At 43.5% G+C, this 12909-nt stretch overlaps 1 protein-coding gene across 1 annotated transcript in view; it reads left to right on the top strand.

Annotated features, from left to right (window-relative positions):
* The window catches only part of LOC106573109 (sodium-dependent neutral amino acid transporter B(0)AT2), a 62672-nt gene that overhangs the window by 18970 nt on the left and 30793 nt on the right, over window positions 1-12909 (top strand). Inside the window, exons 4-5 of the mRNA XM_014147819.3 lie at window positions 257-383; window positions 640-821. Of these exons, the coding sequence (XP_014003294.3) occupies window positions 257-383; window positions 640-821 (309 nt within the window). The remainder of the gene's footprint in view (window positions 1-256; window positions 384-639; window positions 822-12909) is intronic.

The raw sequence follows: 12909 nt of genomic DNA, 5'->3' as shown, positions 1-12909 counted from the left end.
CTATGGCTGGATTCCAATAGGAATTACAACATCCATGTCTCTGTCACAAGTTGGCATTTGCAACTCCCACAGTGTTAGGGATCCAACCCTCTGGGGGTGTTAGTTTATCAACACTTTGAAAAGTGTTAGTTTAACACTGTTTTGGTGGGTCAAATATAATTTCGAAGAAAGTGTTACATTTAACATTGTGGGTGTTAAAATTCTGATCTCAAATGTGGTACGTGTGTATTCAACACTATAACTTTTTGTTCTGCAGGTGTGCTTCTTTGTGGCGCTCTACTACAATGTGATCATTGGGTGGAGTCTCTTCTACTTCTCCCAGTCCTTCCAGCAGCCTCTGCCATGGCACGAGTGTCCCCTGGTCAAGAACAAAACCACAATGTGTAAGATACACACACTCACCTTCATCCAGCACATGCTCTTCATTACACAAGAGGCAAGAGCTATACAGGTGACTCTTCATAACTAGCATACAAGTTCATAAAAAACAGGTAATAAAGCCATAGTGCTTAGATACTTCCCAGTGGAAGCGATACAGTAAGCCATTAGCCATACTGTAGACACACCGTAATCCATTATAAAATGTGCTCTAGTCTAATCAGTAACAACCACAATTTTGTCTGTCCCTCCTCCCTCCAGTTGTGGTGCCTGAGTGTGAGAAGAGTTCGGCCACCACCTACTACTGGTACCGTGAGGCTTTGAACATCTCTGACTCCATATCTGAGAGCGGAGGCCTCAACTGGAGGATGACCATCTGTCTGCTGGCCGCCTGGTCCATAGTCTGCCTCGCCATGATCAAGGGCATCCAGTCCTCCGGGAAGGTGAGAGAGAGTGAGAGAGTAAAGGGGGGGTGGTAATGAGATGGGATATTGACTTAACAGTCTGCAAGTAAGAAAGAGTGAAAGAAAGAGAGCTTGGTGTAAGGGAGCAAGTTTGTGAGAGAGAGAGCTTGCTAGATAGTTACTGTATACCTGGTTTAGTCAGTCAAATGTGAGTCATGAGGGAAAGCTTGTTAGTTACTGTATACCTGATAGACCTTGACAGGTCTTCCTAATGATAACTGACTGGAAATGATCTGGAGCTCATGTGATCCGGGTGTGGATGTTACTGTAGCCAAGTTGACAGTAGCGTGACTAGCATCCGGATGGATTAGCCAAACAGGCTAACAGTCGACATTGATCTGCATCCGCTACCATCTTCTTTAGCAGGTCATCTTGATCCTTTATCCATGTTTTCTCTTGTCATATGACTACTATTAGCTGGCCAGTTACAAGGTCAGAGTCAAGGTCATTGGTTAAATACCTAACACTTTTTTTTTTTCTAAGGCTTTAATCCCTATCGGAAAATTCTATGATGATAACGTCACTGTTGTTTTTAGCGTTAACCCTTCATTCCGTGTCAGGCTGGAGCCAAGTCAGGAGAAACTGTGTCAGGTCGTTCTTAATCTACCCAAGGTGTGAAAAACGTAAAGTTACTTGCATAACCCCGGTTCTCTGATAATATGAGTGAGATGTATCACATGTAGGGGTTCGCTAGGACTGCCTACTCTCTCAGAAGTACCGATCAAAAGCATCTGTTGGAGACAGACAGGTAAAGTGGCAAAGGAGGGGAGACCCTCACTTCCATAAAGGAGCCAGTCTCCTACCCTCTGGTTATTCTCAAGCATGCTTCTCTTCCTTACGCTCTGAATGCGGCGCTACATCTCACTCATGTTATCAGATAACCGGGGTTATGCAAGTAACCTTAAGTTCTCTTTCAAATACTCATTTTGATGTATCACGTGGGGATATGGCCAACTCCCGTTTTGCAAAACAGGCTCTCCGAAGCCAGGGAAGTCCCAACATCAGCCACCATCAGAGGTCCCGAAGCTCTGAGAAGGTGCAGAGATAATCCATTGGGAGAAACCTTATAACAAAGTGAGGGGAAGCACAAAATCTCAGTATAATGAGACGGCCCAAAAACAGTGGAGAGGGCCCTTCCTGGCCCCTCTGAAGGCTATCACCCTTGCACTATTATAAATAAATATTATGGTCCCATGATCCGGCAGGATATTGTCGAAAAGAGAAGGGCCCATCCTCTTCTAAGGGTGGTTGCCCAATGAGCGAAGAGCATGACACCCTTGCCCGACCTCACCTATAATCCAAGTAAATGTGAACCGTACATACTGGACAACGACAGGGATGTCCTTCTAGGTAAGGCAACAGGCGAGAAGCCATAGGCTCCAAGGTGCGACAATGGGGAAAAAGTTGACCGGGTCAAAGATTGGTTAAGTATATTAACCTGAAAAATCCCTGGGCAGACTGTGGGCTTGAACATTTGCTGGTCAAGCACAGTCCACCCATACACTTAGGGACGCCAAGGGCAGTAGTAAAGCAAAAGGAGCAATATGCCGTCTCCACGCTTTTCAGTGGCTAATAGCCGCTGTGAAAGGATTTAAGCATATGTCCCACAACAAGCTAAAAGCTTAGACTGGGCTTAAGCGATGTGCCCCCCTTAGAGACTACACTACAGTTATGGATAAACTGTATCACTGTCAGGGACTTGGCAGGCCGAGAAAGCGGCAAAATGAACTTAACAAGATGAACCTTCTCTCAGTCCAAAAGATCCTGCAAGGAGCATAGGATCATGGAAAACAGAATGTAGGATAGAACAATCTGTATAGTCACACAGCTTTTCCACGAGAAAAACACACCAACTGAGTGTGCATTAGGGTCTGGCAGTCTTTTCAAGACTCACAGGCCTGTCTCTTTCCATAGTTTTTTTTTAATATACTGTATATATTTTTTTCTTTCTCACCGGCTATGTCCCGAATGCTAAATCATCTGTGTGAGGATGGAGAATTGTTTCATCGCTGGGGCATGTTCTCAATATTTTTGGGGCAGGGAAACCATTTTGTGATAGCACATTCATCAGGGACTCCCTCATAACTCGAGGGAGACAGAAATAGCATACAAGGAGTTTTACTATGACTTCAGCAGTGCATGGCCAGACAAACCAAGTCTCGGGCCCTAGGAAGGAACATTTTAACCCCCCCCCCCCCCAGCTAGCACATTTGGTTCCTTAGAAGTTGTGTGAACGTTGGTTCTGAGAATGAAGCCATACGTTTCCTGACTGGTGAAACAGAAAGGTTTTTAAATGTTCTGAGAACGGAAGTGATTTCACTTTTTATGGGAACGTTCGTTTTTTGGTTGCAGGAAGGTTCTGAGACTGTTTTACTATGGTTCCCTCAAAGTTTTCCTGGGAGGTTTTATTAACGTTCTGAGAACAGATATTATAGGTTATTTGAAGGTAATTTTATAATGTTCTGAAAATATGTTTCAATAAGACTTTTAATAACACTCCTAGCTTAGTTCAACTGTTATGAACTCGTAATTAATTTGCTTAGGCATTAATCATGCAAACACATTTCTTTTTTATTGTGGCATGGCATCAGTGAGGTTTAAACCTATGATTTTCTGCTCTCTATCCATGTAATTAGTCCACTAAGCCACCAGGATGGCGCTAGCGAGCTGTGTTCTTTTTTAAAGACTGTTCATTTTAGTCTATGCAAACAGACCCCATTTCAAAGGAAACGAGCTCTCATTAAGATCAGGTGTAGACAATTAGTGTGCGTGGCCAACACATGAACGCACTTAACAAGATAGAGGATAGAGATTAGTTTTGTCGACACTGAGAACGTAATGTATATGTTTTTAAATAACATTTTTAGAACGTTCTTTGAATGTTAATAACGTTTTCTTGTGTTTTTTTTTTTTATGGAAAGTTTAATGTACTGAGAATATGACTTTAAATAGAACCATGAGGAAACCTGTAGAAAATGTTATGCTGAAGTACTGAAACTCCCACAGAAAAACGCTGTTTGTCAACATTCTCGGAACAATTTGAGAACATGACTTTAAATAGAACCATGAGGACACCTGTAGGTAAGTACTGAAATTCCCACCTAAGAAACATGTTTCTCAGAATGTTATTTGCTAGCTGGGTATCCTACACCATTCCCAGAATGTTGTGGGAAGGTTATATGCAAAATAACCATTGGACAACCACGCTCTCACCAAGCTCCAAGAAACATATGGTTCTCAGAACGTTATGTACTAGCTGGGCCACCTTTGTATCAAGAGAAAATATTCCAGTTTTCAAGCTAATTTCCTGCAATTCTACAATTCTACACACCTCTGTTTTGGTAAAAAGCTGAGGGATGGGTCTGGAGAAATGTAACCACTCTCAAATTCATAGACAGAGCTATGGATGCAATCACTGACCATCCATGGTATCAAAATGATATATATATATATATACAGTGTTTGTTTACATGTACATAAAACAAGCTTATATTTTGAGTTCTGATGTGGTATGACAGTTGAACTAAGCTCATGAGGAATTTGCAAGTTATATTCTTCAAGAATCAATGGTAATATAAATATATCATGGTATTCCATACCAAAAATGGATGTAGCAACTAAGGATTATAGCTTTAAATGACAGTGCATTTATGTACATTTTGTTTAACATAATATTAAGTTGAATAATTGGTGGAGCACTGGATACCAATATCCCTCTGAGCCTCCCTGGCCCATGTTGTCCAGGGTTAAGAACATCAATTGTAGATTAATAATATGACATTGTGTTGTATTGCATTGTATTTTATAACACCCTTGGCCAAAATGTGTTTCATCTGTTGTTGCTATAAATATTCATAAAAATAATGTAATGGTTTGTTATTACAAAATATATATATATTTGTATATTTTGAGATCTGCCTGCGGACCCCCTGCTGTACATCCGCGGACCCCACTTTGAGAACCTCTAACGCTAGACTATAAGCCTTGCGTGATGATAGCTGCCAGGACTGGTTGTAAGCAGGGTTGTAAACTGCCAACCGGAAAATCACTGGTCATCAAGGGTCTCAAAGATTAGGAGGGAAAGCATACGGCATCATCCACCTCTCTTGGTTGTGTCAGCTTTTCCACCCCAAATGGCATGGTTACCATGTTATGGGATGGGGTCTCCCCTGGCCCTATAGGATTGTTGCTTCTACCAGGCTGCCGTAAGTCAGTCTGGATTGATACAGAAAGCAAGCTCTTAGGACAGAGCATCCAGCGTCATGACATAAGACGTCAGGCAAAAGGAAGAAGGAAACACCTGCAGCGCAGTATTCCTAATCCTGGGCAGTAGGACAGCTACATAACTGTTATGTCTTGACCCTGCTCCATGGAGAAGGGTTGTTAAGAGCAAAGATATTTCCTCAGCCGCGCGCTCCCATGAGATCAGTAGGCATAGCAGGCAGTGGCACGATTGGGTGAACCAATCGCAGTTAAAATGTGACGAGGAAAAGCCAAAGCTTTGTTTACTCAGGAGTACCAGATAACCCCCCTTTTCCCTGAGATCCAGAAAGTAAAGTAAGGAATAACTATACAGACTGATCTCTAGTTCAATGGGGAGTGTTTTCCATAACAGAGCTAAGTTGTCTTTGCCAAGTAATGGAATAAAACGCCCCTCAGAATAGTAAAATGGGCTGAGAGGGTTTCCCAATGAACCCTGGAAACCTGTCCTCCAGTAGAATGTAGAATGGGGGAGCAGAGTGGTTAGGGTTTCCCTGCTTTGTACAGAGTAGTACAGCCCTGTAGTGGGAAAACCAGAGTGGCGCATACCCTGAATGGCTTGACTGGGATTGCTCGCGCCATAGCAGTTAGAGGCAAAAGGCATGGGGTAAACGGGGCCACAGTTTGCCATCCTGCGACGCGTGTGTCAGTGAGACCGGAGGAAAGGCTGATATGCTGACTGTTACCCTTGGCTGAAAACCTGAGAAGGCTCCGGGGGGAGAGCCTGAGGGAGGGGGGGGGGGCACTGACCCTTCTCCTCCAGTTTCTCATGTGAGCATGGTCACAAAGGTGCGCTGCTGTACAAAGAATAGGGTTTTGTCTTAACGCAGCCCTGAATTCCCACAGCTACAAAACTTGGAGAGGGAAGGAGTTGCAACCGTTAAACCCGAAGAGAGAGGGTAGGGCAGAGTGCCATAGGCCTTGCACACTATTCTCCTCAGCCGCCAGGGCTGTGCCCTAGGTTGGCTGACCCTTCTTACCTTCCCTAGGAGGGATAGAGGGGTTGATCCTTGCTGCGTCTGAAGGGTAAGACTGCTTCCCTACAAGTTTGGCCTGATTCAGGGGCCAAGCCTGTGTCATGGCAGACCGCTGCGTAGCTGGGGATCTCAGTCCCCCAAGGCCAGCTTGTTGCCCTCTCCCAGCTGTGAGGCTGTGGCGAGATTTAGGAACCAACGGGCTGCCAACTTCTGCCCAGGTCTGCAGGGAGGGCAAGTTGAAGGCTTTGGCTTCCTTTTTGCGAATGTCACACTTCTGCCACACAGCTGCGACAATAGGCTCAAACAACTCCTTGGGTGTCACTGGGGCATCCAGAAGGTCCACTTTTCCCATATCTGTTAAGCAGGATATGCTCAGCCAAAGTGCCCTTTCTCCCTCCACCGCTAGGTTCATGGTACGACCACAGCCTTGGATGGCACTATGGGAGGCAAGGAAGCTCAGGTCTGTAATCATACAAATCTCCACCCAAACATCTGGGTCTAGGGTCTCTGAGTCCAGTTGCTTCCCCACCTCCTCCCAGTAGCCTGATATGCCAACAATAAAGAGGTCACATTGAGAGCTCTTATTGCTTCGGCTGATGCCTTGTACCTTTTTCTGAGAAACGGAGGCAGTTAAGCACTCTACCTTCCCAGGGAGTGAGACATTAATAACACGGCATGAGGGGCTGAGGTGGTGAGTCAGTGATGGCTACACCATGGGAGGGTTGCCAAACCCAGATTACTCCATGATGTGTATGTCCAGACTCGGGGTACCTTTAGCAAGAATCCTGCTAGTGAGGGTTTTTTCCACACGCTCTTAGCTTCCCTGAGGCAAGCTGGTACTGCAGGGAGTAGTTCCTTTATCGGGGCTGTTTGGGACTGGTGTCTCTTCCCATCGTATATGTTCCTTGCCAGCCCTGAGCTGACAAGGCTTGATGTCGAGTCTGGCCGTGGCCCACTTGCAGACATGAAGGAGGCCAAACTCCACTGAAGGAGGGGCAGCTCCACTGCACTCAGGTCTGCATGTGTGAGTGGGCGGAAGACATCAGTCCCCAATTCCTGCGCTCTCTCGTTGATCTTCGTGAGTCATCCTCGTCATCCCCTAACTCGCCTTCCCATGACACTACGTCGTCAGATAGTGTGGGGAGGGAGTCAAGGCTATCAATGACTTCACCCCTATCAATGACCTCACCCCAGTTGCGGAGAGCTGAACCTCAGCTGTCGCTGTTGGCTCTGAGGCAAGAGGGGTTATCGAGATAGAAGCACGTTTTAGCATCTTCTTCAGACCTGCTCTCGTAAGCTGTCTAGTGCTCACTGGTCCTCGAGCGCCTCCTGGCCATGTTCCCTATGTATAGAGGATGGGCATCTTTCACCCGCTATCATGGAGCCGCAAGCACAAGAACATGCTGCTGATTGTGGTGCTGATCCAGTTTCTGCAGTTCTGCCTGCGGCTATGGAATCCTAACCTGTTCACTGGTCGTGCTACCTTGTCCCAGACCTGCTGTTTTAACTCTCTCTCTTTATCTACCACACCTGCTGTCTCAACCTCTGAATGCTCGGCTATGAAAAGCCAATTGACATTTACTACTGAGATGCTGACCTGTTGCACCCTCTTTAACCACTGTGATTATTATTTGACCCTGCTGGTCATCTATGAACGTTTGAAAATATTGGAGAACAATCTAGCCTTAATGGCCTTGTACTCTTATAATCTCCACCGGGCACAGCCAGAAGAGGACAGGCCACCCCTCAGAGCCTGGTTCCTCTCTAGGTTTCTTCCTAGGCTCCAGCCTTTCTAGGGAGTTTTTCCTAGCCACCGTGCTTCTACATCCGCATTCTTGCTCGCTGTGGTTTTCAGCTCAGTTTCTGTATAAGCACTTTGTGACAACTGCCTATGTAAAAAGGGCTTTATAAATGAGTGATTGGTTGATAGGGCTCGTCCTTGGACAGGATAACAGTGGTCATTGCGAGGGACAAGGCTTGCTAGGGGGATCGAGCAACTCCTGTTGTAAGAACAGCATATAGACAGCATAGTTAGATGGCATAGTTATAAGCCCTGATGCTGGTGGCTAGCAAATAGTAGCTTGTGTAAACGGTGTACCAAGCTATATACAGTTCATTCTGAAAGTATTTAGACCCCTTGACTTTTTCCATTATTTTTTTCCCCCTCATCAATCTACACACAATACCCCATAATGATGAAGCAAAAACATGTTTTTATAAATGTTTGCTAATTTATTAAATACATATTCTTAAAATATCACATTTATGTAATTATTCAGAACCTTTACTCAGTACTTTGTTGAATTACCGTTGGCAGCAGTTACAGCCTCGAGTCTTCTTGAGTATGACGCTACAAGCTTGGCATACCTGTATTTGGGGAGTTTCTCCCATTCTTTTCTGCAGATCCTCTCAAGCTCTGTCAGGTTGTATGGGGAGTGTCGCTGCACAGCTATTTTCAGGTCTCTCCACAGATGTTCGATCGGGTTCAAGTTTGGGCTCTGGCTGGGCCACTCAAGGACATTCAGGGACTCTTGCGTTGTCTTGGCTGTTTGCTTAAGGTCGTTGTCATGTTGGAAGATGAACTTTCGCCCCAGTCTGAGGTCCTGAGGTCTCTACTTTGCTCCGTTCGTCTTTCCCTGGATCCTGACTAGTCTCCCAGTACCTGCCGCTGAAAATCACCCCCACAGCATGATGCTGCCATCACCACGCTTCACCATAGGGATGGTGGCAGATTTCCTCCATATGTGACGCTTGGCATTCTGGCCAAAGAGTTCAATCTTGGTTTCATCAGACCAGAGAATCTTGTTTCTCATGGTTTGAGAGTCTTTATGTGCCTTTTGGCAAACTCCAAGCAGCCTGTCATATGCCTTTTACTGAGGAGTGGCTTCCGTCTTGCCACTCTATCATAAAGGCCTGATTGGTGGAGTGCTGCAGAGATGGTTGTCCTTCTGGAAGGTTCTCCCATCTCCACAGAGTAACTCTGGAGCTTTGTCAGAGTGACCATTGGGTTTTTTGTCACCTCCCTGACCAAGGCCCTTCTCCTCCGATTGCTGAGTTTGGACAGGTGGCCAGCTCTAGGAAGTGTCTTGGTGGTTCCAAACTTCTTCCGTTTAACAATGATGGAGGCCACTATATTCTTGGGAACCTTCAATGCTGCATAAATGTTGCCGTACCCTTCCCCAGATCTGTGCCTTGACACAATCCTGTCTCAGAGCTCTACAGACAATTCCTTCGACCTCATGGCTTGGTTTTTGCTCTGACATGCACTATCAACTGTGGGACCTTATTATGGACAGATGTGTGCATTTCCAAATCATGTCCAATCAATTAACTTTACCACAGGTGGACTCCTATCAAGTTGTAGAAACATTTCAAGGATAAACAATGGAAACAAGATGCATCTGAGATCAATTTCGAGTGTCATAGCAAAGGGTCTGAATACTTATGTAAATAAATAAAATAACAACTTTTTAATACATTTGCAAAAATGTCTAAAAACCTGTTTTCACTTTGTCATTATGGGGTATTGTGTGTAGATTGAAACATTTTTATTTTATACATTTTAGAATAAGGCTGTAGTGTAACAAAATGTGGACAATGGGAAGGGGTCTGAATACTTTCCGAATGCATTGTAGTTAGGAGCCTTGTGCCTAACTGCTAACAATATTGATCACCATATTACGCTATAGCCATGAGGCTAGTGGAGCGTTAGTGGTAAAGGTGTGCCGTGGCTAGCTCAGTGCTGGCTGAAGGAAACTGAGTGATTGAGAATGTTCTCCCACGACCGACAGTGCCATGAAGGCTGAGAGGGTCGGTGTAGTTATTAACACAATGGGTGAACGCAGGTTAACTAGACTAGAGAAGGGAGCCAGCAATGCTACCATATTGCTGGTAGGGTATGCTAGTGAATTTAGCTTGCCTCTTAGCAAGATAGCCAAGTTAGCTTTGCAGCATGACTTAACACTGGAGCCGCCATACAGTGGCAAGAAAAAGTATGTGAACCCTTTGGAATTACCTGGATTTCTGCATACATTTGACATAACATTTGATCTGATCTTTATCTAAGTCACAACAATAGACAAACTCAGTGTGCTTAAACTAATAATACACAAATTATTGTATTTTTCTTGTCTATATTGAATAGATAATTTAAACATTCACAGTCTAGGTAGGAAAAAGTATGTGAACCCCTAGGCTAATGACTTCTCCAAAGCTAATTGGCGTCAGGAGTCAACTAACCTGGAGGCGAATCAATGAGACGAGATTGGAGATTTTGGTTAAAGCTGCCCTGCCCCATAAAAAAACACTCACAAAATTTGAGTTTGCTATTAACAAAAAGCATTGCCTGGTGTGAACCATGCCTCGAACAAAAGAGATCTCAGAAGATTTGTTGCCTTGCATAAAGCTGGAAAGAATGACAAAAGTATCTCTAAATGTCAGTCCACGGTAAGACACATTCAAATTTCAGCACTGTTGCTACTCTCCCTAGGAGTGGTCGTCCTGCAAAGATGACTGCAAGAGCACAGTGCAGAATGCTCAATGAGGTTAAGAAGAATCCTAGAGTGTCAGCTAAAGACTTATAGAAATCTCTGGAAGATGCTAACATCTCTGTTGACGAGTCTACAATATGTAAAACACAAAATAAGAATGGTGTTCATGGGAGGACACCATGGAAGAAGCCACTGCTGTCCAGAAAAACATTGCTGCACGTCTGAAGTTCGCAAAAGAGCACCTGGATGTTTCACAGCGCTACTGTCAAACTATTCTGTGGACAGATTAAACTAAAGTTGTGTTGTTTGGATGGAACACAACACTATGTGTGGAGAAAAAAAAGGCACAGCACACCAACATCAAAACCTCATTCCAACTGTAAAGTATGGTGGAGGGAGCGTCATGGTTTTGGGCTGTTTTGCTGCCTCAGGGCCTGGACAGCTTGCTATCATCGACAGAAAAAATGAATTCCCAAGTTTATCAAGACATTTTACAGGAGAATGTAAGGCTATCTGTCCGCCAATTGAAGCTCAACAGAAAGGTGACGCAACAGGACAACAACCCAAAAGACAGAAGTAAATCAACAACAGAATGGCTTGAACAGAAGAAAATACGCCTTCTGGAGTGGCCCAGTCAGTCCTGACCTCAACCCTATTGAGATGCTGTGGCATGACCTCAAGAGAGCGGTTCACACCAGACATCCCGAGAGTATTGTGGAACTGAAACAGTTTTGCAAAGAGGAATGGTCCAAAATTACTCCTATTGTGCAGGTCTGATCCGCAACTACAGAAAACGTTTGGTAAATATATATTTTTTTACCCCAAAATAATAACAATGTCCTGCTCCTTCCCTGACTTTTGTATTTTGCATTGCTCATTTGTCCGAATTTTGAAATTACAAATAGAGATGTATTTGGAGCCTTTTTCCCTTTTTTTCACACCTATTCCCAACTTAATCTGCCAAGACAATGCGCTATAGTAGGACGTTGGTACCCAGCCAGGCACTAATGTGTCAGTCTTTCCTCGCTCAATGAATGACACATGGATGAATGGGTGATAATTGTGCACATTATTTCACAATTTAATTTAAATTAGGTGTAATGATGAGTTTGTTTTATGCCTATTTACCAGCATTGGAGCACATGTTAATAATTTTATATCATTCTCTTTTACATTTTCTTTGTAAAAATAAGCTGTTACAGGACTGTTTTATTTACTATAACTCTATTACTAATCACATTTATTGTAAGGGAAACAAAATATTCTACTTGTTGCAGTAGGCCTTTAGAATAATGTAGAACATCCTTGACTCTATCCAAGTTGATGAGCGAGGGGAAACAAACGATGCCAGTCCATCAAATCTACACCTAAACTATACCTAAACTAATTTCACACATAATAAAAGATAACCTAAAGACAAGATTCATTTGAAGATAGTCTGATGAGTACAAATATTATCAATTGTCCAATTGTACATAAAGAGATTGGCGCAGCTTGGAGTTGACAGGAGCAGGGAAAGGAGCATCACTTTATCAAATGCAGGTAAAATGTTTTGATGCAGGTAAAATGTAAAAAATGTTGATGCAGGTAAAATGTTTTGATTTCTATATAGTATCATAAAGAGCATATTCTGCAGTTTCTATGACACTTACCTTCATCAAATAACTCTCAAAATGCAATAAGTGGATTTATTTTTCCAAATATTATTATTTGCAAGAATATCCGCGCTGACCATGAATTCAGCACATGACCACTCGCATAGCGGCATTGCTCTGGCTACTAAGCAAAGACTTGTAACATAATAATCTTAAAATATGCTATTCTGTTTTTGTTTAAATACACAATGTTTCTTTAGACCTGCCAAAATGAAATTATACTGTATTTCTTTGTGACGGACTTCAACTATTGTTTTTTGGTTTTTACTGATAGTCAAGAGTAACATAAACTAATGAAAATGCTATTTTGTTCTTTTGAAGTAATATTTTTTTTGTATTCTAATATTACCTAAGACCTTCATAAACAAAACCAAATGATTATTCTTCCGATAGTATATATGAAATAAATAAATTTGAACTGTTAGAATGTTGATGCGTCAATGCCTGGAAATGTCGAAATTTGGCTTAAGCTCTACGTTTTTCACTAGGACTTTGAAGGATTATACAAAACATATCCTTGACTCTATCCTGAGTGGTGCAGCGGTCCAAGGCACTGCATCTCACTGCAAGAGGCATCACTACAGTCCCTGGTTCAAATCCAGGCTGTATTACATTCGGCCGTGATTTGGAGACCCCGTGGGCGGCGCACAATTGACCCAGCGTCGTCCGGGTTTGGCCAGGTAGG

This window comes from Salmo salar, chromosome 16 (genome assembly GCF_965601325.2).
Source record: "Salmo salar chromosome 16, fSalSal1, whole genome shotgun sequence".
Taxonomy (NCBI): Eukaryota; Metazoa; Chordata; class Actinopteri; order Salmoniformes; family Salmonidae; genus Salmo; species Salmo salar.
The sequence above is the reverse complement of the archived record's forward strand: the minus strand, read 5'-3'. Positions and strand labels throughout refer to the sequence as shown.